Below are 26,425 nucleotides of genomic sequence, written 5' to 3' on the forward strand. Positions count from 1 at the left end.
CTTTGCTGCAGACTCATTTAAATTATTTCACACCGAATTGTACAGATATAGTTTTGACAGAAAAGACAGCCTCTACTATGTCAGTTCATTCAGAAAGAAACCATCTCTAAAATGTAAACGCCATGCCCTGCGGCTTCCATACATGTCTCCTGTTTGCTAGATGGGAGAGTCTTTTTTTTTTTTCCATGGAGTCATGGAGCCGTAAAAGAAGAATTGAGGAATCCTGATCAACAAGAGCATGTTCTGACTTCCTTAAATAAAGCTGTGACAGTCAAGTTGTGACTGCATTAACGCATGGTGGCATCTATGCTGAGCAATGGATAAGTAAGGCAACACATACAAATGTCCTAAAGCCTTAAAGGGACACTGTAGGCACCCAGACCACTTCAGCTCATTGAAGTGGTCTGGGTGCCAACTCCCATCACCCTTAACCCTGCAAGTGTAATTATTGCAGTTTTTACAAACTGCAATAATTACCTTGCTGGGTTAAGTCCTCTGGTAGACAGCCACTAGAGGGTCTTCCGGCTTCATGAAAGACTTTTGGTCATCTAAACGATGCTGGACGTCCTCACACTATGCATGAGGACCTCCAGCATCGCTGGAATCCCCATAGGAAAGCATTAAATAAATAATGCTTTCCTATGGGGAGGTCTAATGCACATGTGTGGCCATTGCCGGCGGAGCGTGGGCAGAGCCTGACCCAGCTCCGAGGGACATTTGTTACTGCAATAAAGTACACATATTTGTATTCAGCGATATCCCACAAGTAACACAGTACCCCCAATGTACAGGTTTTATGGTGTTTTGGAAAGTTACAGGGTCAAATATAGCACATTACATTTTCAGTTTATACACATTGAAATTTGCCAGACTGGTTAGGTTGCCTTTGAGACCAAATGATAGCCAGGGAATGAGAATTACCCCCATGATGGCATACCATTTGCAAAAGTAGACAACGCAAGGTATTACAAATGGGGTATGTCCAGTCTTTTTTAGTAGCCACTTACACAGGCCAAAGTTAGCATTAATATTTGTTGTGTGTGAAAAATGCAAATAACTAAACTGAACGCTAATTTTAGCTAGTGTTTGTGACTAAGTGGCTACTAAAAAAGACTGGACATACCCCATTTGCAATACCCTGGGTTGTCTACTTTTGCAAATGGTATGCCATCATCAGGGTAATTCTCATTCCTGGGCTACCATACGGTCCCAAAGGCAACATAACCAATCTGGCAAATCTCAATGTGAAAAAAAAGGAAATTCAAGCCTTATATTTGACTCAGTAACTTTTGAAAACACCATAAAACCTGTACATGGGGGATAATACTCGGGAGACTCAGCTGAACACAAATATTAGTGTTTCAAAACAGTAAAACTTATCACAACAATTATATCGTCAGTGAAAGTACAGTTTGTGTGTGAAAAATACAAATATATGAATTGTTACTGACGATATCATCGTTGTGATATGTTTTATTGTTTTTAAACACTAATATTTGTGTTCAGCGACGTCTCCCAAGTAAAACAGTACCCCCAATTTACAGGTTTTAGGGTGTCCTGGAAAGTTACAAGGTTAAATATAGGGCTTGTGAGCCAAATTCTCTGGACTTTTGCCTGGGTTGTCGAGCAGGTCCCTCGGATTGGATGTAATAAAATTACTTGATTATGTAAATATATTATATAAATATATTTGTAGAATTTAAATATATATGTGTATATATATATATACATAACTTATATATTTTTTTAAAAAAATTTGTATTTATATATAGCTATATATATATCTATATATATATATATATATATACATATATATATATCTATATATAGATGCATATATGTATTTATAACGTCATTCTAAATGTATTTTGAATTTAATATATATATATTTTAATATCAAAATACAGTTAGAACAAATTAAAACCGGTATATAATTCTTTTAAAATTTATTTTTATTTATTTTTTTATTAAATTTTTGTCATTTTTTCCCAATTTATTTATTGATTATTTTTATTATATATATATATATATATACAACATCATTCTAAGTGTATTTTAATCTTAATATATATATCATTATATATATATTAAGATTAAAATACACTTTTATTAATGATGTATGTATGTATATATAAAAGTACTTAGATCATATATATATATATATATATACATATGATCGAATAACTTTTTATTTAATTTAAAGACTGTTTTATAACTTTTTTTTACTTTTAAAAACTTTTTTACAGGCATGAGGGGGACTGCCTGATAGTTCAGGCAGGCCCAGTGCAGGCACTGCATAAGTCGGCTATTCCAGCCACGTGATCGCGAGGACCTTGTGTGCCGTGTGCCCCTGTGTGCCCACAGAGAGGGCTCGGTGAGCCAGCTGTGGCACCCATGCCATAGGTTTGCTATCGCTGATTTATAATATAGACTTTCAAAAATGATTTATTGTGATACTCTATATGCTGTAATAGTCTTAAAGCTACAATCTAAAACTAGGTGTAGACACCATAAACTCAAACTAGTCCATCATTTGCCAATCTTCACAGGAGCTTAGGATATCTCCATCCCAGCACCAAATACATTGTTAGCCTTCTGTCTAAAGTTAGCACAATCTAGATGGCATACATACATACATACACAGTTATCTGATTTTTATTTACCCTGTACCTCATCTAAAGCATGCCCAGATTTACGCAGGTTTTGCAGATTATAAATCTTTAGAACCTCTCCATCTTCCTGACAGCAAATATCGAGCACAATGCATCCCTGATCCTCAAAAGCGTTAATCTGATGATAGCATGAGAAGGGTTGTGCATGGAAAGTCACGGGGTGTAGCTGTAAAGAAACACAGATACAAACAAATAAACAAGCATCCTGGATATAATGATAATAAAGCATCACAAGAAAAAAAAAATACTTCTCCTGCATTCATTATTTAAAAACAAGAGGTATAAAGACAATCACCTGATTATTTTAATTTACTATCTTAGGTGGTGGAATATAGTGAGCAACAAACTGGAAAATGTTCCCATGTTCATCATAATTCTTTGTTCAGGTCTATAATCCATGTAAACCATGGCAGCATGGGACACTATTAATTTGCATAGAATGCCAAGGCTGTGCCTGTGCCACAACATATATTTTGTCATTAGAATATGCCAATATATCAAAAGTGATAGAATATTTCTGTCAACATTTCTCTCCCAAGAACCATCATACACATCATCATTTATTTTCTAAAGAAGATTTTAAACCTAAAATGCTCCCAAAAAAATCTGCTCAAAATGTTAGAACTTTACAAATAATCCTTTAATTCCAACTGTAACACATTTTCAAAAGTGAATATTCTTTGCCAAAATAACTGCATTCTTGTTACCAAATAAAAATGTGTAACAAATTAAACTACTATGCGCTGAAGTACCTCTCCGCTGTGTTTATTTGCCACGTGAAATATCACTTCACAACTTGGATCCCAGTTGAGACATTTAGATATAGGTGTCCCGGTTACGTTCCCAGTTAACATTTTTAAAACATCGATTTTTATTGGTTGTTCTATGAACACAATATAGTTTTCTGTCATTCCTGTATAAAATAATGGTAAGTTAATATATGAAAAGAGAAGGAAATTACAACTACCCAGACACACTCCGCTATACAACTTGATATCCTATTAAAGGACCACTATAGGCACCCAGACCACTTCAGCTTAATGAAGTGGTCTGGGTGCCAGGTTCATCTAGGGTTAACCCTACCTGCTGTAAACATTGCCGTTTCAGAGAAACTGCTATGTTTACAAATGGGTTAATCCAGCCTCTAGTGGCTGTTTCATTGACAGCCGCTAAAGGCGCTTCCGTGCTTCTCACTGTGATTTTCACATTGAGAAGACGCCAACGTCCATAGGAAAGCATTGAGAATGACGGGAAAAGGAGGCGGAGAGTCTTCAGCACCGAGGGAGCCCGGCGCTGGAGAAAGGTAAGTGATTAACCCCTTCCTCTCCATCCAGTCCGGCGGGTGGGGGACCCTGAGGGTGGGGGCACCCTCAGGCCACTATAGTGCCAGGAAAACGAGTATGTTTTCCTGGCACTATAGTGGTCCTTTAAACTAAATTAAAATACAATTAAAAAGCGAGAACAGAAAAGCTAGAAGGGAATAGAAACATCTGAACAACTTCCCCATCAGGCTTATGTGTATAAGAGCAACCCCTACTAAACTGATAGAAAAATGAAATCAAATATAGAAAAATCTCCTACCCCCCTAACAACAGATGTAGCCGAGACTACCTAGTAGCTACATCTAATAGTCAGTTAAAATAATATAGCAGGGCGGCTAAATCCAAGAACGTACACTGTGTGCAGAATTATTAGTCAATTGAGTATTTTGACCACATCATCCTCTTTATGCATGTTGTCTTACTCCAAGCTGTATAGGCTTGAAAGCCTACTACCAATTAAGCATATTAGGTGATGTGCATCTCTGTAATGAGAAGGGGTGTGGTCTAATGACATCAACACCCTATATCAGGTGTGCATAATTATTAGGCAACTTCCTTTCCTTTGGCAAAATGGGTCAAAAGAAGGACTTGACAGGCTCAGAAAAGTCAAAAATAGTGAGATATCTTGCAGAGGGATGCAGCACTCTTAAAATTGCAAAGCTTCTGAAGCGTGATCATCGAACAATCAAGCGTTTCATTCAAAGTAGTCAACAGGGTCGCAAGAAGCGTGTGGAGAAACCAAGGCGCAAAATAACTGCCCATGAACTGAGAAAAGTCAAGCGTGCAGCTGCCAAGATGCCACTTGCCACCAGTTTGGCCATATTTCAGAGCTGCAACATCACTGGAGTGCCCAAAAGCACAAGGTGTGCAATACTCAGAGACATGGCCAAGGTAAGAAAGGCTGAAAGACGACCACCACTGAACAAGTCACACAAGCTGAAACGTCAAGACTGGGCCAAGAAATATCTCAAGACTGATTTTTCTAAGGTTTTATGGACTGATGAAATGAGAGTGAGTCTTGATGGGCCAGATGGATGGATTGGTAAAGGGCAGAGAGCTCCAGTCCGACTCAGACGCCAGCAAGGTGGAGGTGGAGTACTGGTTTGGGCTGGTATCATCAAAGATGAGCTTGTGGGGCCTTTTCGGGTTGAGGATGGAGTCAAGCTCAACTCCCAGTCCTACTGCCAGTTTCTGGAAGACACCTTCTTCAAGCAGTGGTACAGGAAGAAGTCTGCCTCCTTCAAGAAAAACATGATTTTCATGCAGGACAATGCTCCATCACACACGTCCAAGTAATCCACAGCGTGGCTGGCAAGAAAGGGTATAAAAGAAGAAAATCTAATGACATGGCCTCCTTGTTCACCTGATCTGAACCCCATTGAGAACCTGTGGTCCATCATCAAATGTGAGATTTACAAGGAGGGAAAACAGTACACCTCTCTGAACAGTGTCTGGGAGGCTGTGGTTGCTGCTGCACGCAATGTTGATGGTGAACAGATCAAAACACTGACAGAATCAATGGATGACAGGCTTTTGAGTGTCCTTGCAAAGAAAGGTGGCTATATTGGTCACTGATTTGTTTTTGTTATGTTTTTGAATGTCAGAAATGTATATTTGTGAATGTTGAGATGTTATATTGGTTTCACTGGTAAAAATAAATAATTGAAATGGGTATATATTTGTTTTTTGTTAAGTTGCCTAATAATTATGCACAGTAATAGTCACCTGCACACACAGATATCCCCCTAAAATAGCTATAACTAAAAACAAACTAAAAACTACTTCCAAAAATATTCAGCTTTGATATTAATGATTTTTTTGGGTTCATTGAGAACATGGTTGTTGTTCAATAATAAAATTAATCCTCAAAAATACAACTTGCCTAATAATTCTGCACTCCCTGTAGTATATGCTGCGAACAGAAAAGAGGAGGGAACCGCGCCCTAGACAATATGATATAAATAATATACGTACACAAATCTTATCATGACGGTCTCTATACAGTTGACCTCAAAGTAAAAAACATAGAGAATAATAAAAATGCTCTATGTCTCTCCATAGGTGGTATAATCCCCACCAGGGAATGTGATGGTAACCAGGAAGTAAAGGAATGGTAATCCAGAGTGATGAAAGGATAAAAATATACTATTTATTTAAAAACAAAAACAATAAAATGTTGTATATAAAATCACTCTAAAAAATGTCCACTTAAAAAATTTCCCAAAAAGTCCAATGTCCATTCCTTTACTTCCTGGTTACCATCACCTTCCCTGGTGGGGATTATACCACCTATGCTACACCAACTAGAGCAAGTCTTGCTCTACTACATGTGAGTACGCCATTTTATATTTTTTCATTGTATTTACCTTATCAATACATATTGCACTATTTGGATTCTCTATGTATCTCCACATATCATCTGCTGAGACTGTCAAGACGCCTACTGCTTCATATATATCCTGAGACGGGGATTGTTCCGTCTATGCGAAATAACAGCTGAGCTCTGAGTTCGCTCTGGTAAATGTGAGTGTGCATTCACTTAAGCACTCTTTCACATACCCACTATACCTACCTTATTGCACTATTATTCTCTATGTTTTTTACTTAGAGGTCAACTGTATAGAGACCGTCATCATAAGACTTGTGTACGTATATTATTTATATCATATTGTCTAGGGCGCGGTTCCCTCCTCTTTTCTGGTTACACTATTCTGTTACAAGGCTGGGAATCCTTGTATTGGTTCCTGCTGCCCAATCCTATTGTTTAAACTGCTATAGTGAGCGCCTAATCCTTTTGTTTTTTCATGTAGTATATGCTGCGTTTCGCCGAGTATCGGCTCTTCCAAGGGAAATTAGACTACACAAAAGCCACACACAGTTCTTTAAAAATAAGTCAGCTTGTGATCGAAATTCAAGACTGAAATAATGTGCCAAAATAATTGTAACTGCTTCATCTATTTGAAGTGGTTATAGTTCCTGGAGTCCCCTGGCACCGTCCTCGCTTTCAGTGTTAAAACATTTTAATGGATTAATTCTAAATAAGAGTCCCAGCTTCTGGTATCCACTCTGTGCTGCTTTGGCTGATGAGAAAGCAGACAGCTTTCAGCCTATCACAGCACCTATTTCTGTTACGAATTGCTGTGTGTAAATTATGTTGTAGCTATACTTGCAGTAGAGACCAGGTTGTGGGTGCAGTGCCAGAGCACTCCAGGTACCATAACCAATTCAATGAGATGAAATGGTGTCCCTTTAATGTGGGATGTAGTTTTAAAATAGTAAGAAACAAAACGTTGTAAATCAAGTAGTAGTAGTAAATCAATGGTTTCCATTTAAAGTGAAGTAAAAAAAATATGTGGCTGTAAAATGTAAGGATCAATTTTGCCATCTAAAATGTATAATCACCAAATTAATGAATTGTTTATTTTAAATGAAAGGGTTACTCTAACCACCATGATCACGTCTGTTTTTAAAAGTGGTTGTGGTGGAAGGACTTTTGTGCCGTTGGCTAGTTGTCTAATGTCAATTCTGCACAAAAATTATGTCTGTTGTCAGGAATTCATAGTCCAAAGCCAAAGTAAAAACATAGATTACATATATTTTTCCAATTCGGTTGTTTTGGTCTAAAATTTTAAATTCACTTTTATTTGGAGACAATTCTGGATAATTCTAGTAAATGTAATTCCTGTATAATTCTAGTGAATAACCAGTATATTTAGTATATTTGACTCTTTACATCATTATTCCTATACTCACCTAGTGTTATTTCTTCCTTCATTTTTAGATTTTAAGGTTACATTTAACTACATTTAGTTAAAAGTTAGACTGCTAAATTTAGGCTAAATAGCCAATCTTGGACCTGCTAGCTTTTAATTTATCCTCTATCCCCACTCCCTCCCCTTAAACTACGCTCCGCCACTGCCAGCCTCTTGTCCTGTGACTATGGCCCCTGGAGTGTATTGCCATTTAAGCACTCTATTTGGACTGATTGAATTTTAAAACACTGTGTCTGGCCCTTTAAATCCTAGGGGAAAGGATCTGCACTTTTGAACTGGCACTTCGGGTATGTTTAATTTTAATGTTACAAGAAATGTGTAAAAAGTAGATTTTTATCGCTTGGAGATAATTGAGTTGATACAGTAATTAACTTAATTTTCTCCCAAGCAGAGGGGAGGAATTTACAGTAATGAATGGGAGTGTTTAACTTTGTGACCAGGGCCGCCATCAGGGGGTGACAACCATAACCCGGTCAGCGCTGTGGCCGTTGTATAGCGCGACCGGGCCCCTTTAAAAAAAAAAAAAAAAAAGCAGCCGCAAGTGCTGCTGGGAGGAAGTAGTCACTTCCTCCCAGCACACTCCGCGCGGAAGGAGCGCGCGCCCAGCCGTGAAGAGGGAGAGCCAGGCAGTGAAGAGGGAGGCGCGCCGACTCTCATCATCCCCAGCCACCCTCCTGCAAAGAAAAGGTAAGAGACAGGAGGGTGGCTGGAAAATGAGCTGTGTGTGTGCATGTATGTATGTATGTATGTCTGTCTGTCTGTGTATGTCTGTCTGTATGCATGTATGTCTATGTATGTATGTATGTCTGTCTGTATGTCTATGTATGTCTGTCTGTATGTGTATGTCTGTATGCATGTATGTCTCTCTGTATGTGTATGTATGTCTGTCTGTATGTGTATGTCTGTATGCATGTATGTCTATGTATGTATGCATGTCTGTCTGTCTGTATGTGTATGTCTGTATGCATGTATGTGTATGTATGTCTGTCTGGATGCATGCATGTCTGTCTGTATGTCTATGTCTGTCTGCATGTATGTGTATGTATGTCTGTCTGTCTGTATGTGTATGTATGTATGTATGTATGTCTGTATGTTTATGTCTATGTATGTATGTCTGTCTGTCTGTATGTGTATGTCTATGCATGTATGTGTATGTATGTCTGTCTGGATGCATGCATGTCTGTCTGTATGTCTGTGTGTATGTCTATGTCTGTCTGTCTGTATGTCTGTGTGTCTGTATGCATGTATGTGTATGTATGTCTGTCTGTCTGTGTATGTCTGTATGCATGTATGTCTATGTATGTCTGTCTGTCTGTATGTGTATGTCTGTATGTATGTCTGTCTGTCTGTATGTGTATGTCTGTCTGTATGTGTATGTATGTCTATGTATGTCTGTCTGTATGTGTATGTCTGTATGTATGTATGTCTGTCTGGATGCATGCATGCATGTCTGTCTGTATGTCTGTGTGTATGTCTATGTCTGTCTGTCTGTATGCATGTAGGTGTGTGTATGTCTGTCTGTCTGTGTCTGTATGCATGTCTGTCTGTATGTCTATGTCTGTCTGTATGCGTGTATGTCTGTCTGTATGCATGTATGTCTGTGTGTCTGTATGCATGAATGTGTATGTATGTCTGTCTGTATATGTATATCTGTCTGTGTATGTATGTCTGTCTGTGTATGTATGTCTGTCTGCATGCATGTATGTCTGTCCGTATGTCTATGTATGTATGTATGTATGCATGCACGTCTATGTATGTCTGTATGCATGCATGTCTGTATGTATGTCTGTGTGAATGTCTATGTATGTATGTCTGTCTGTATGTATGTATGCATGTATGTCTGTATGCATGTATGTCTGTCTGTCTGTATGTATGTATATATGTATGTCTGTATGTCATTATATATGTATGTATGTCTGTATGTCAGTATGAATGTATGTCTGCATATCATTATGAACGTAGGTCTGTTTGTATGTATGTCTGTCAGTATGTCTGTATATATGCATGTATGTCAGTCCGTATGTATGTATGTCTGTATGCCATTATGAATGTATGTCTGTGTATGTCTGTATGCCATTATGAATGTATGTGTGTATGGATGTCAGTGTCTGTATATATGAATGTGTGTGTGTGTGTATATGTATGTCGGTGTCTGTATGTATGTGTCTTTATGTCCTCGTGCATGTGTGTCTGTATGTATGTTAGTATGTGTCTGTCTGTCACTATGTATGCCTGTGTGTATGTCTCAGTATGTGTGTGTCAGTATGTATGCCTGTATGCATGTATGTCTGTTTCAGTATGTGTGTCTGTTAGTATGTATCTGTGTCCTTTTGTATCAGTGTGTGCGTTTGTGTCTGTGTGTGGACCCAGTGGGCGGTATTTGGAGGCGGGCCCCAGGGGGCCCAGACCCTGAGCTAAGTTAGGGGCCCCAAAATTTCTGGTGGCGGCCCTGTTTGTGACTAAATATTATTGGCTGTTAAATGTACATTTCGGTAAAGGTACATGGGTGGTAACCTTGTGGGAAAACTTGTATAAAAGAGACAATAAATCATCAGTGCAAGTCAGTTCTACTTCACCCTCAATCTAAATTCCTGCCTCTTATTGGGGGAATCTGCTACAGGGATTGCCCTTCATACTCCCTTGCTATAATCACTAAGCTTTTTTAAGAGCTTGTTCCTGTTCCTGTTCCTGCTTCGCTCTCTGGGGAAAGAGGTTCACCCACTGGAACCTGGAGCCTTGTCGTAGGTCCAGGGTGGGTAGGAGACGGCGAGACCCCAACCAAGCTGCGGCAGTTTGTGGGGTCTGCAGTTCTTATGGTGTCAAGTGGAGTGCTTGGAGCCCTCGGGAAGCACTAGGAGCATCCATCAACGGAGGTTCCCAGTCGGGGTGCCAGGTTATTTGTTACACTCAGAACATGTGCTCTGAACCAGTCAAACTGTCAAATCAAATGCTTCTCTATGAGGATTTAATCTATATTTTGACTCAGTGTATTTGAAGAATACTTTTCATATTTGTTTTTGACTGTTCTTTTTGACTGCAGCCAGTCCACTTCATCTCATTAAAGTGGTCTTGGTGTACTGTTCCAGTCCCCCTTAGTGCTGAAATGTAAAACATTGTCATTTTAGAAAACGGCAATCTTTACATTGCAGTACTAAGACTGCCTCTAGTGGCTGTCAATCAGACAGCCACAAGAGGCGCTTCGTCACTGGATATCTTCACGCTTTGCATGCGGACATTAAGAGTGAATGAAAACACCAAAGGAAATAATTGATGCAATGCTTTCCTATGGGGAAGGTCTACTGCAAACGGCATGTGCAAGTCCACCCAATCGGTCCACAGCAGACCGCAACCCAGCGCTGAGGAACCTCAGCACTGGAATTGGGTAAGTGAATAAAGAGTTATTTAATCCTTTACAACACTGGAAGGGGACAGTGGGGGGGCAGAGGAACAATATAGTGTTAGTAATACATCTAAAGTGTTCCTTTAAAAATAATGTAATGTATGGATAATTTAGAATTCTCATATATCATCTACTTGGTTTAGATACAATCATCAGATTTAATTTTAAGAATTATTCATTCTATAAGGTACTCACCAAAGCTATGGTAATAAGATGGTTTCAAGCTATTTCTTGCTGGTATGGAGCACACCACCCGGGCCCCATGTAGTGTTTCTTCAGCATTCTGCTTTGCTGGAACGTTAATGATGTTGTAAAATGTACCTAAGAATAGAAGAAACACCATGTTTTCAGAAATGAGTTATCCAGAACAGGACATAGTACATGAAATAATCACTAGTTTTGTGAACATGAGATATTTTTGAAGGTCCATATAGTTTCTTCAACTTATTTCCATTAAAAATAATAAATCACATGAATAAAGTGATACCAATGTGTGATAAAACAAACATGCATGTGTGTTCCGCCCCTTTAGGCTTCAGGCCTAATGCTCGCTGTTGGGCAGCATTGGACCTGCACGTCTTGGATCAGTCAGAGCCTCTGAACATCTGTACAGGGTAAGCTTGATCACTCATTAATAATGGGTATATATTGTGTGAAGGGTGATGACTATTCATTCCTACTGAAAGTCCCCTAGAAGAGACTGAAACGTCAACTGATTTTATATGAATAAATAAAGCTACGGTAAGTATTATCAATACTCACCTACTCCGGCCTGAAGTCCTTTGAGTGCGGTCAATGTACTTGGATTCTGGATTTAGTCAGAACAGCACCAGGCACAAACAAATAATCTACCAGGAGTGCAAACACATTGGATTACTATATATATATATATATATATATATATATATATATATATATATATATATATACACATATATATATATATATATATATATATATACACACATACATATGCATTTATATATATAGTAAAGTAGTAAGAAAGGGCTTGCACTCACATAAAAATTTTTTTTCTCTATTAGGAGTTATTCCATAAAATCAGCGTTTCAGCCCCGAGGGGGAATGATCTGGGAACGATCCCCGTTAGGGAATTCTCTGATTTGACATTACAGGACTTGGCCAGAATTTATTTGTTGTTCCGCGATCTCTGTCTGGTGTGGTCTGAGCTCATGTCCCGTAACTATTGGAGATTCGCCAGGTACCAGGGGGCCATGGATCAGTGTCGGGTGAAGCTTAATAGGCGGGTTTCTAGGTTTGTGTTGGGAGTTGGGGGTTTTACAGTGCGGTATCGGGTGTTTGAACAGGAGGCAGCTATGTACTTTAGAAGTGATGTCTACAAATGCTCGCAGTTTAGGGAATAAGATCCATGAACTTGTGGCACTAATGGCAACTGATTTAGTCGCTGTTACTGAGACCCATTCTCTTTAATATTTTTATTAGTGATATTGCAGAAGGTCTTGATGGTAAGGTATGTATTTTTGCTGATGATACTAAGATATGTAACAGGGTTGATGTTCCAGGAGGGATAAGCCAAATGGAAAATGATTTAGGTAAACTAGAAAAATGGTCAGAGTTGTGGCAACTGACATTTAATGTGGATAAGTGCAAGATAATGCATCTTGGACGTAAAAACCCAAGGGCAGAGTACAGAATATTTGATAGAGTCCTAACCTCAACATCTGAGGAAAGGGATTTATGGGTGATTATTTCTGATGACTTAAAGGTAGGCAGACAATGTAATAGAGCAGCAGGAAATGCTATCAGAATGCTTGGTTGTATAGGGAGAGGTATTAGCAGTAGAAAGAGGGAAGTGCTCATGCCATTGTACAGAACACTGGTGAGACTTCACTTGGAGTATTGTACGCAGTACTGGAGACCGTATCTTCAGAAGGATATTAATACCTTAGAGAGAGTTTAGAGAAGGGCTACTAAACTGGTTCATGGATTGCAGGATAAAACTTACCAGGAAAGGTTAAAGGATCTTAACATGTATAGCTTGGAGGAAAGACGAGACAGGGGGGATATGATAGAAACATTTAAATACATAAAGGGAATCAACACAGTAAAGGAGGAGACTATATTTAAAAGAAGAAAAACTACCACAACAAGAGGACGTAGTCTTAAATTAGAGGGACAAAGGTTTAAAAATAATATCAGGAAGTATTACTTTACTGAGAGGGTAGTGGATGCATGGAATAGCCTTCCAGCTGAAGTGGTAAAGGTTAACACAGTAAAGGAGTTTAAGCATGCGTGGGATAGGCATAAGGCTATCCTAACTATAAGATAAGGCCAGGCACTAATGAAAGTATTTAGAAAATTTGGCAGACTAGATGGGCCGAATGGTTCTTATCTGCCGTCACATTCTATTTTTCTATGTTTCGCCTTACTGATGTGGGGTTGGACCTTTTTAATTTGGCATTGCGAGAGGGGTTGAAGCAGGCCACTGCTTTTATGGGTGGTCACCATGGCTGATTTTAGGGGGTAAAACTGTGGGGCCTTGTGGCAGGTTATTGTCTTTCCCAATCGTGGGTTGGACTGGCAGTCCAACGGGTGTGTAGGAAAGTGGGGCCGATCCCTCCTCTACCCTTGATGAAATAAAGGTATGGTTTATTACGGACGTGCCCACTGAGCCAATGATCAGCTAGTGGTTAGCATGGTGTTGGTGGAAAGCCAGGTTTTGTGGCCAGTGTTAGTTGGGACAAGGGGGAGGGCTAGTGCCGAGGTGAGTTCCGAGGTTACGGATGATTGATCGGCAAGGACGGGTATGTTTATGGAATGTTGTTAAGTTATATTGTTTAATGTTAAAAATTATTAAAGTATTACCGTATATATATATATATATTTGATCAAAGTTAATATTGGTAATATTGTTTGGTGAAATATTTTAATAAAAATCGGTGGCCTATTTTCACCAACAATGTCTCATGTCATATTACTGGAATGTAAAGAGGGTATAAGAAAATGGGCTCTACACAATTCCCACTACTTGCACACATGTCTCTGTGTATCTGTTGACTGGGTCTATCAGTATCCACAGCCTGTAAAACGCATATTTTTTTTGTACTTCTCAATTAAGACACATGAGGATCAGATAAAAGCTCTTACCCTGCTTCCCAAATGAATTTCCCATGTTGTATGCAGTCCCATCAGGGTCATAGTGAGGATGTGCTGTTGCGCTATTAACGGCAATATATTTGCTCCAATCGACCTTAAAACAAAGGAACAAAATCATCCTATGTTATATTTTGTATAAGTAATTAGAAATGTAAGATATCCTAAAATAGCAGGACATTAGCCTGGTAATGCAGAACCTTCTGCTTAGAAACTGTCCAATACAGACAATTAAAAATAGGTCTAACCCAAAAACTGTGTACTTACAACATTAAAAAGGGCTTCCCTTAGCAGGGACGTTTAGAGAAAGCTGCCCAGGTTGAAAATCTGTCAGTTATTATTCATACCATTTATCTGAGACTTAAAAAATCATAAACATTTGGTGATCAAACAGTGAAATATTCAAACAAAGTTTCAACATGAGGCTAGCATTACTAAAGCTTAGTGTACGCCAAAACAATTAATCACTGCAAGATAAAGGTCTTCAATTGAATTCTGAGTGGTTAATATATGGATTGTATATATATCTCAATACGATCGTCATTTAGTATGTTACTTGGTGAGTCTTAGATTAAGTGTGATAGTTGCAGCATATGACAAATCACTTTTAATGGAGCATTCTTCTTCCCTGATTCTTAATCCTTTGGTAAGAAGAAAAATCCTTTAAGGTTCAAATTGCTGCCTGTATGGTGTTTTCCTCACTTGATGTTCTAGACCAGTGATGGAGAACCGGTGGCATGCCAAGCCGTTTCTGTGGTCATGCGGCCATAGTTCGCCGGGGGAGGGGGCTGCTGGCGCCGGTCGGCAGCAATGCAGAGTAGGCACCAGCCTGCAAAAAAACGGCAGACGCTTACTCTGCTTTTGTGTCGGAAGGACCTAGAGGCAGGGGTAGGGATCTGGGAAGCAGCTCTCCTGTTCTCCCGCGAGCAGGCTATGTGGAGCATTGCCGCATGTTACCAGGGCAATGCTCTACACAGCATTGCGCGGGAGGACAGGAGAGCTGCAGTCAGGCACATACTTACCACCACCGGACCACCAGGGCTGGCTGTGCCCCCCCCCCCCCTATTTCACCAAAGGTAAGAAGAAGGGAGGGGGGATAGAGATTCTTCAATCTTTTTTTTTTTTTATGTATCTTTACAACCCCCCCACACACAGCACCCCTACCCCTACACACACAGCAATCCTCCCCACCCCCACAGCATCCCAACCCCCCATACACAGCACTCCTACCCCCCATAAACAGCACTCCTCGCCCCACACACACAGCACCCCTCCCCCCACACACACAGCACTCCTACACCCCCCACACACAGCACCCCTAGCCTACACACGCAGCACTCCTTCCCCCACACAGCACCCCTACCCCCACACACAGCACCCTACCCCTCCATACACAGCTCCCCTACCCCCCCACACACAGCACACCTACCCCTCACACAGCATGCCTCCCCCACACAGCACCTCTCCCCCACACAGCACCCCTCCCCCACACAGCACCCATCACTCCCCACACACACACACACAGCACCCCTACCCCCGCCCACACACAGCACTCCTCCTCCACACAGCACTCCTCCCCACTACACACACAACCCCCCTCACACACACATACAGCACCCTTAAGACACACTCCACACCCTTACACACAAACACATACACTGCACCCCTCAATGCAGTATGTGTGTGTGTGTATTCAGCAGTCTGTATGTATTCAGCAGTCTGTGTGTGTGTGTGTGTGTGTGTGTATTCAGCAGTCTGTATGTATACTTGTGTGTATGTATTCAGCAGACTGTGTGTGTGTACTCAGCAGTCTGTCTGTGTGTACTTGGCATTCTGTGTGTGTGTATTCAGCAGCCTGTCTGTAGGTGTATTCAGCAGTGTGTGTATTCAGCAGTGTGTTTATTCAGCAGCCTGTGTGTATGTTTGTGTGTGTATTCAGCGGACTGTGTGCATATATTTAGCGGACTGTTTGTATGTATTCAGCGGACTGTGTGTATGTATTCAGCAGTCTGTCTGTGTGTATTTAGCAGTCTGTCTGTGTATTCAGCAGTCTGTCTGTGTATTCAGCAGTCTGTGTGTTTGTCGGCGTGTGTATGTATTCAGCAGTCGGTGTGTATGTATTGCATTTGTTGGAGATACTAATACATATAAGCTTAATTTTATCTATTATTTATATCTTTATTTAAAATGTGTATCATTGAACACTCTGTTGTTGTGTTCTTCCTAAAATATGTTAATTAGTTCAGACAACTGTACGAGTTAGTTCGAACAACTGTATGAGTTGTTTTTTTCGAAACTTAAACCTCAGTATTCAGGTTTATTTGCCATGTTGGCACTTGAGGAAAAAAACTTTGGCATGTATTGCAGTTTGGGCACTCAGAAAGCTTCGCCATCACGGTCCTAGACTCAGAAACAGACCAGAAAGGGAGCCATGGAATTTCGATCTGTAATATCAGGCACAAGGAATAACTCATCCACCACACTTGAACACCTGTGACTATAGTCTAAACTGTGGTTTCAAATGTAGAACAAAATGTCTTATACCAGTGATGGCGAACCTATAGCAAGCATGCCACAGGTGGCACGCCGGGCCCTCTTTGTGGGCAGACGGCCACAGGTTCGCCATCAATGCAGAGTAGGCACCTGACTGCCCAAAACGGCAGGCGCCTACTCTGCTTTCTTGTCGGGAGGACCGGAAGCAGGGGGGAAGGATCTAGGAAGCAGCTGTGTGGAGCATTCCCGCACGTAACCATGGCAAAACTCCACACAGCATTGCGTGGGAGGACAGGAGAGCTGCAGGACCTGTCCTCCTATCCTACATACTTACCACCACCGGACCACCAGGGATGGCTGTGTTCCCCCTCCCCTTCACCAAAGGTAAGAAAAAGGGAGGGAGGGAAGGATACTGATTTAATATGCTTTAAACAAAAAGAAGAACAAGAAATGTAATGTATTTACAACCCCCCACAACAGCACCCCTACCCCCCCACACACAGCACCCCTATACCCCCACACACACAGCACCCCTGTGGTCAAGGGCTTGCGGTATCACTACCTTGAGACAGGTTAATAGAGCTAGCTGGTGTACTGTGGATAGTCTTCCTCCCCCTCTTCAGGTAGTTGAGACATACTAAAATCAAAAATAGGGGTTATGTGGGATTTAAACATATACTGGCTACTGCCAAGCGGCGAAACATTATCTCTGATGGTGACGGGTGACAACCTCCTAATTGCCAAGAGGCTAGAGAGGCTCTATCTATGAGTTTGGCGCGAGTGGGCTATGTGGCCACCATGTTGTGGCAGGGTAAGGGCCTCTCGTGACATGTACAAGCATAAGAAAGAATGGGAGTGACAAGTGAGGCTCTCACTATGCAACAAAGCAAGGCAACTAGCTATGCATGGCCCGAGGGGCCAACATACCTCTGCAATGAGGATGGGTGAAGGCCTCGCAGGACCACTAAGTTAAGGCATAAAAGGCCTTGTAAAACAACTCTAGAGGCCACCTATCCTAAAAAGCCAGTATATGTTCTCTGTCATACCCTAAATGGCCGGGAAGTATTACAGAGAACAGATAGACATACCAGGTGAAACAACAAGATCAAAGAGGAGTCGGAATAGGAGAAACGATCTTCAGGAACCACCTATGAGAGTAATGGTAGTGATGAAGCATCTATTAACGTGAGATACCTTCAGATATGTACACATAGGGATACCTACCGGTATGACACTTGAAAAAAATGGACCGGTACTAAACGACTTGTCAGGAACCTGGATGGTCTAGTACCTAGTAATGTAGAAAGATAACCATAAGTATCATAACCTAGTGGGACCTTGAGTAGCTAGAACAACCATACCCACTAACCTATATAAACAGTGAGAAGTGAATGTCTGGAGTGAAGTTTGTTCAAAAATGCAGAACGTTTCGTGGAAGTGAAAATATATAACAGCATGGAAATAATTTCCTGAGCAGAAAGGTTTATTGCCTAAACATACTCCTCCCATAAAAGGACACTAAATATTATTTACAGCCTGTTAAATAAGGGGATACCATAACCAATAGTCTGAATAGTGAAGTCTCCAATCTGGAAGGAGAAAAGAGAGGGAAAAACCAATGTTCCTATATGATCTAACCATAAAAATACAATAATCAGCCTTAGTGGGGGGGGGTGGGGGGGGGGAGGAGCTTCACATAATACAACAAGTAATAACAAGTATGACCACCAGAGGTCAATATAACCGACATAAGGCATTTTTTAAAATTAAACTAATCGACAGTTTAACATATACGGAAATAGGGTGTTTGGTAAAATATACGAACGACCCATTAGAAGGGCTACATACCACCGAACACTACCAATTTAATGAAAAACCATACAAGAGCATGTAGGTTAGTTCGTGCGCAAGCTCCCGAAAGCCCGCCAAACTGAGTGCGCCTGAACAGGTCAGAATTTAGCTGCAAGAATGAATAACCTAAGCGTTCGTATGTCACAAACCATACGAACAAAGACACGAACGGAGAACCATGTAAAATCATAGAGCCAGCCCAGGATGATGCCGAGCGACAGTGACCGTGGCACGACGGGCTGCCTTGACTTACGGTTTTAGATTCAAATAGGCACCAGTTGGAAGTCTCTGAGGAGTCAGAACAGCGTGAGAGCCGACCAGGAGCTGCAGGACCAGATTAGTGTTTCCACGAGTTTGCAGGATAGAAAATAGAGATTTGCACGGACCGGAAGTTAGGGTATGCAAATCGCCAGACCTGAGACGGTAGGGAAGAGGGGCTGGTGCTCCTTAAGAAGGGAAGCAAGCCCCTCCCACAACTTCAGGCCTAGCTTTCCATATATACAGTGCCAGAGCAACCACCAGGGCATTACAACCATGCTGGCATGGGCCCAGCAGTCCTAGGGGGCCAGGACTGCTCGGGAAGACTTAGGCCCTGGAATATATGGCGGTATGGGGCCCAGGCCCTACATTTCCAATGTGCACATATATATAGCAATTATCGCTATATATGTGCCTCTGCAGGCCCCCGGCTACCTGTATAGTGATGAGGGTATCCAGCAAACACCATTTTCAGTTTCCAGCAGCTCCTCTATCCAGAGTTGGTGAGAGGAGCTACAGGAAGCTGAATATGGCATTGACTGATAGTTGGTATACAGTGCCTGATAGTTGGTTTGAACAATGCCACTACTAGACCATCAAGTAGTGTAATTTCCTCTCTCTGGCCACACGTAAGATTAAATTATTATTTTTTTAGAAAAGCTTTTTTTGTCTCCCAAAAAATACAGCCCCTATTCGACCACAAAGATTTACACACACTGCCTCAATTACTCAAACACACACTGCATCCACTACATAAACACACACTGTATTAGCAATACAAACACTGCATCCACTACACGAACACACACACTGCATTGACAATACAAGCACTGCCTCCACTACTGAAACACACACTGCATCCACTACACAAACTGCATTAACTATACAAACACTGCACTCAATACACACACTCTCTCTGCATCCACTATGCACACAGTATAGATCCACTACAAACACACTGCATCTACTACACAAACTGAATCACTATACACACTGCATCCAATCCACACACTCTTCACCTACTATACACGCACTCTACATCCACTACACGCACACAGCATCCACTTTACATAAAGCATATACTATACAAACTTATCCACTACATACACACACTGCATACTGGTGGGTGGACTCAGGATGTTCTCTGTGGGTGGATTCTGCAGGCTCCCAGGACCAAGACCTTGAGCTGGGGCCCCCAAATTTCTGATGGCAGCCCTGTACAGTGTAATCCTTCCAATATGAATTTAAAAGCAAAATGTGGTAATCACCTTTTCTTTTGTTTCCAAAGTCTCCGGATCTACTTTATATATCAGATTAGCCTCTGTGCTAACAAAATAATCATTTTCATATTTCATAAAATTTATATTCCCGTTATCAGATAGCTCTGAAGGGAAGAGAAGAAGACCATTAGGCATGAGGTTTTCAAGTAATATAAGTTAAAATCTAAAATGCAGGTCTAAACTTACATACTTGGAATTTCAAACGTAGACAAGGATCGTTGAAATACACTTTTGCAGGGGTCTGGCATGGCCACTGTTCCAAATTCGGAAACCACAATTCGATTTTGACTTTGATTTGATTTGTAAGCATCACTTTCAAGAAATTTACTCATATAAGTCACAGATCCATTCTCAATTGTGAACTTGTGCATCAAGGCCATACCATCAAACCAGTGATTATAACTTGGAAAAGGAAAAGTGAACAACAGAATTTTAATTCCAAGAATTCAAGCAAAAGCAATGCATTACAATAATATCCCAAAAGTATATAAAGATTTAAGGTTTGAGTATACGTTGGGACTCAAATTTGGTTCTCCATGCCAAGTTACTGGGTTACGACACTAGGAAGAGTTTGACAGAGTCATTCACTAAAGTTTGAATTGCTGGGAATGCAGAGTGAATTTTAAATGTTTGGCTGTTACAAACTGCTATTTGTAACTGGCCCTTTAAATGAGAAATTGCCCTGCTTCCCTGGATTGTGGAGAAGCCTATTTGCCAGCCTCCTCCCGCATGACTATGGCCCTGGGAGATTGGGCCCTTTGAAACCAGTATTCGGCCATACCAGAGTGTATGTCACTCATTCTGGCCCTTTAAATCCTGTGGGGAAGGATTGGTACTTTTGTTATGGCACTTTGGATACAGTCGAAGTGCCGAAGTTGTCGAAGTCGTCGAAGTGGCCGCCATTCGACAAAGGAACACGTGGCGGCGGCCATTTTAATTTAGTCGAACGCGGTCAGCGGTGTATGCTAAAGATTCTATGGAACTAAAATCAGCTACGCAAATACACGAACACCGCTGACCCTTACCGTCGCCTTCACTTCGATGCTTCGGTTAAAGTCGAAGTACGTTCGACAATTCGAACCCCCTGTTGCACGGTGCTATTTGCATGAATGGACTCGTTCGTGCATTCGAAGGGGACTTAGCCGTTTTTCTGCAGGAAATTGACCGACCGCACAGCCCAAATCTATGGAACTGTTTTGGGCAGGAAAATGTGCTTGCGGTCGGTCATAAAGGACTTCTACCTAACTTTTTATCCACTGGAGGTATTAGTATGATTTATGAGAGTGTTTATGTTTAAAGTATGCTGATTAATAATATGTCATTTTAATGAAGATTGGATGTATGGTTTTAAAGTTACAGGGTATGTGTAAAAACTGTATTTTTCCTGCTTGTGATAATTATGTTAACCCATTGTGTAAAGTAATTATATCACAGGCAGAGGGGAGGATTTTGTGTGTAATTGCTGGGAGTGTTGTCGGGAATGTACGTGTATGATTGGTTGTTTTGTAACACCCTGTGGGTGGTCCTATCTAAGGGGATCCTGCATAAAAGAAGGTTATTTTGGTGCCAATAAACAGAATGACTTGTCCCTCTAACTTGCAGCCTCGACTCTTGTTTGTAGGGAACAGCTATAATCACTACAGGGATTCCTATGCTCTTCATACTCCCTTAGCTACTGAGCTCTTGTAAGAGCTCTTGTTCCTGATCCTGCTTCGCTCTACAGAAGGAAGCGGTTCACCTACTGGAACCTGGAGCCTGGTCGTAGGTCCAGGGCGCAGAGCAGACGGCGAGATACCAGCCCAGCAGCGGTGGTTCGTGGAGTCTGCAGTACTTATAGTGACTACGCAGTAGCTATGGTGTCTACGGTGCTGATGGTCCTTTGGTGAGCGCTAGGAGCATCCTTTTCTATGGTCCAACTTCCAGCCAGCCTGGAGGCAACCATAACATGGGCTATAATAGCTGAATTGGTGATAAAACTCCCAGTCATCTAATTTTTCAGCTCACGTTTTCTGAAACGTTCTCTTTGGCACATTGTATTCCACTTGAGGAATTTTCACCAACTTAGAAAGTTTAAGAACCCTTGGACTACAATGATTGGCAATAGGAGACATTACTTCATTACTTACCACTTTCATAACTTAGAAATGGAAGTTTAATGTCAACTTTACTTAAAGTGGCTGTGTCACCCCCACCCCCTTGTGTATTTCATAAATACCAACCCAGTCAAAACATGTGCTGTAACAAAGTAGGGACTACTTTGTCTCAGTATTTTTCCAGTGCCTGAATAAAATTGACACAAAGCTGTCACATCTTGTCATTTCACTAGTGAAATAGATCTCTTTCTATGGAGGATATCTTTCTATGGAGACTGCAGGTCTTGTGGGACCCTCCATAGACCTCAATGTTCTATTCTCACTCATGCAAGTGATTGCAGCGCTGATGTGGGCTCCTGGCACCTGAATTGCCAGGAGCTGGAGAGGAGGGGAAGAAAGTGGATGGTTGTACCTGCGAGGGCCACCACCCCAAACAGAGATGTCACCATCGGTTGTCTTTGCAGAGCTGCTTTAAATAATAGAGAAAATACTTAAATTGTCAATTCTACAGAAAGAGTCAAAATCTCTCCTGGAATGACCCTCTATATAATAAAGTGCAAGTTCCAATTCTAGATTCTAGCATGGAATGCTGATTGCAAACGACAGTAATTTATCCTCATGCTACTATATGCGGAGACACTATTTTTCTACCTCACAATTTCCAAGGGCAGTTAAAAAAGCAGATAACCTAGGATTTAATGTTGCAAATAAAAGTATGTGAACCCTTTGGAATGATATGAATTTCTGCACAAATTGGTCATAAAATGTGATCTGATCATGATCTAAGTCACAGCAATAGACAATCACAAAGATAAAAAGTAGTGTGTAGGCCCTTCACAAAATAGAGAAATAGTGAATACAGATATAAATACAAAACAGTGGTTGATATAACAGTGTTTCCCAGACACTAAATAAAGGTAGATGTAGATAGATAGTATATATCAAAACCACATTAGAAGGGACAACCCCAAAAGTGAAGTGGTAGTAAAAAAACACAAGATACAACCTGAATATTGAAAGATGGCAAAATGCAAGCTAAAAAATAAATACATAAGAGAGTAAAAGAGTAATATAAAACAATGAAATAACAAGCAAATAAATTATTTGCTTGTTATTTCATTGTTTTATATTACTCTTTTGGTTACTATATTTAGGGTAAGTGGATACCCCTTCCTTTATATTTTGTTATTGGGTTCCACTCCCTTAGTACCTGGAGATGGTGGATTATTTTATCCTTAATAAATATATTTTATACTATGGAAACTTCTCCATCTCCTCTTTGGGAATTCGCTAGATTGTATTGGCACCCTTGAGCCTGCTATACAGAGCCTGGGACGGCTCTGGTAAATGTGAGTGGTAGTCCTTCTTTGTTTAGTTTTTATTTTTATATAACAGTTTACACTATGTTGTGTTATGTATTTATTTTTTAGATTGCATTTTGCCATCTTTCAATATTCAGATTGTATCTTATGTTTTTTTACTACCACTTCACTTTTCGGGTTGTCCCTTCTAATGTGGTTTTGATATATACTATCTATCTACAATAGACAATCACAGTCTGCTTAAACTAATAACACACAAAGAATGAAATGTTGCCATGTTTTTATTGAACACACCATGTAAACATTCACAGTGCAGGTGGAACAAGTATGGGAACCCCTAGACTAATGACATCTCCAAGATCTAATTGGAGTGAGATGTCAGCCAACTTGAATCCAATCAATGAGATGAGATTGGAGGTGTTGGTTACAGTTGCCCTGCCCGTTAAAAAACACACACCAGTTCTGGGTTTGCTTTTCACAAGAAGCATTGCCTGATGTGAATGATGCCTCGCACAAAAGAGCTCTCAGAAGACCTACGATTAAGAATTGTTGACTTGCATAAAGCTGGAAAGGGTTATAAAAGTATCTCCAAAAGCCTTGCTGTTCATCAGTCCATGGTAAGACAAATTGTCTATAAATGGAGAAAGTTCAGCACTGCTACTACTCTCCCTAGGAGTGGCCGTCCTGTAAAGATGACTGGAAGAGCACAGCGCAGACTGCTCAATGAGGTGAAGAAGAATCCTAGAGTGTCAGCTAAAGACTTACAAAAGTCACAGGCAAATGCTAACATCCCTGTTAGCGAATCTACAATACGTAAAACACTAAACAAGAATGGATTTCATGGGAGGATACCACAGAGGAAGCCACTGCTGTCCAAACAAAACATTGCTGAACGTTTACAGTTTGCACAAGAGCACCTGGATGTTCCACAGCAGTACTGGCAAAATATTCTGTGGACAGATGAAACCAAAGTTGAGTTGGAAGAAACACACAACACTATGTGTGGCGAAAAAGAGGCACAGCACACCAACATCAAAACCTCATCCCAACTGTGAAGTATGGCGGTGGGGGCATCATGGTTTGGGGCTGCTTTGCTGCGTCAAGGCCTGGACGGATTGCTATCATCCAAGGAAAAATGAATTCCCAAGTTTATCAAGACATTTTGCAGGAGAACTTAAGGCCATCTGCCTACCAGCTGAAGCTCAACAGAAGATGGGTGTTGCAACAGGACAATGACCAAAAGCATAGAAGTAAATCAACAACAGAATGGCTTAAACAGAAGAAAATACGCCTTCTGAAGTGGCCCAGTCAGAGTCCTGACCTCAACCCGATTGAGATGCTGTGGCATGACCTCAAGAAAGCGATTCACACCAGACATCCCAAGAATATTGCTGAACTGAAACAGTTCTGTAAAGAGGAATGGTCAAGAATTACTCCTGACCGTTGTGCATGTCTGATCTGCAACTACAGGAAACGTTTGGTTGAAGCTATTGCTGCCAAAGGAGGTTCAACCAGTTATTAAATCCAAGGGTTCACATACTTTTTCCACCTGCACTGTGAATGTTTACATGGTGTGTTCAATAAAAACATGGTAACATTTCATTCTTTGTGTGTTGTTAGTTTAAGCAGACTGTGATTGTCTATTGTTGTGACTTAGATGATGATCAGATCACATTTTATGACCAATTTGTGCAGAAATCCATATCATTCCAAAGGGTTCACATACTTTTTCTTGCAACTGTATATTCAACTAACAGAGTGGAGGGGCCACAATGCAACTGAAAAAAGAGAGGAACATTACTGTATTTTGTACTACTCACAAAAGAGCAATATAACCCAAATAGCATACGATATTGTGAGATTTCTGTTGTATTGCACTTTTATAAGTGCAATGAAAATTATAACCATATATTGTGTGTTGGACTTTATATCTTGGTTATTATCCTGGTGCACCGTATGATTCAAATAGTTAAATGCTGTACATAGAGAATAACGTAATCCGGAGTACATAGGGTAAAAGCTGAGAAGTGTAAAACAAGTTCTCACCTGTCCTCTCCAAACTCAAATTTGCCCGGTCCATTTCGTAATAGACTGCCCCTAATCCATTTGGGTATGGTTCCAGTGATGTGGGTTGAAATAGGCTCTGGAGTATCTTCTACGGTCTGGAAGAGTGAATCAATGCATTCTAAGCCAGTTCTGTTGGAGTAGCACAGTTTTTTCTCCTGGATGTAGAACTTCTTCAGACCTGAGAATGATAGATACAGTACATCAAGCATGTCAAACATGCGGCCCATGAATATATTTGCGGCCTGCCTGCCCTGGGGCCGCTTTCAGCTGTGGCTGTGACCAGCAAGACAGGAAAAATATTTCCTGATTCTTGCTCTCTCGACCAGCAAGACAGTAAAAATATTTCCTGATTCTTGCTCTCTCGGCCACAAGAGGGCAGAGTGGCTTCATGTCTGCAGAGCAGCCACTCCCCCTTCCCTCCTGCTCGCAATGCCAGAGGAGCGTCAGACCTGCTTTAGAGGGGCTGGAACTGGAACTGGAGGACGGCCAGCAAATTGTTAGGTAGGAGAAGGGGGGCTTGAGGGAGGAGGCACTCTATTCATTTGAGGGAGGGAGGGGTGACTATATTAATTTTGGAAAGTGAGGGGGGCAGTGTATTAATTTGAATGAGGGAGGGGGCACTGTATTAATTTGAGGAAGGGAGAGGGCCATTGTTTTAAATTGGGGAGGGGTGGCAGTGTATTAATGGGATGGAGGGGGGAAGTATATTAATGGGAGGGAAGGGGCAGTGTATTAATGTGAGGGAGAGAGGGGGCACTGTAT

The 26,425-nt window shown here is 40.9% G+C and overlaps 1 protein-coding gene across 1 annotated transcript in view; it reads right to left on the reverse strand.

Moving 5' to 3' along the window:
• The window catches only part of LOC134576971 (carotenoid-cleaving dioxygenase, mitochondrial-like), a 29,816-nt gene extending 3,983 nt beyond the window's left edge, over positions 1 to 25,833 (reverse strand). The window contains exons 1-7 of the mRNA XM_063435626.1: positions 25,643 to 25,833; positions 20,372 to 20,583; positions 20,170 to 20,285; positions 14,294 to 14,396; positions 11,363 to 11,488; positions 3,425 to 3,585; positions 2,671 to 2,838 (exon numbers count right to left, since the gene is read on the reverse strand). Of these exons, the coding sequence (XP_063291696.1) occupies positions 2,671 to 2,838; positions 3,425 to 3,585; positions 11,363 to 11,488; positions 14,294 to 14,396; positions 20,170 to 20,285; positions 20,372 to 20,561 (864 nt within the window). The 5' untranslated portion in view covers positions 20,562 to 20,583; positions 25,643 to 25,833. The remainder of the gene's footprint in view (positions 1 to 2,670; positions 2,839 to 3,424; positions 3,586 to 11,362; positions 11,489 to 14,293; positions 14,397 to 20,169; positions 20,286 to 20,371; positions 20,584 to 25,642) is intronic.
• Positions 25,834 to 26,425: the final 592 nt, after the last annotated feature.

Source organism: Pelobates fuscus, chromosome 11 (genome assembly GCF_036172605.1).
Source record: "Pelobates fuscus isolate aPelFus1 chromosome 11, aPelFus1.pri, whole genome shotgun sequence".
Taxonomy (NCBI): Eukaryota; Metazoa; Chordata; class Amphibia; order Anura; family Pelobatidae; genus Pelobates; species Pelobates fuscus.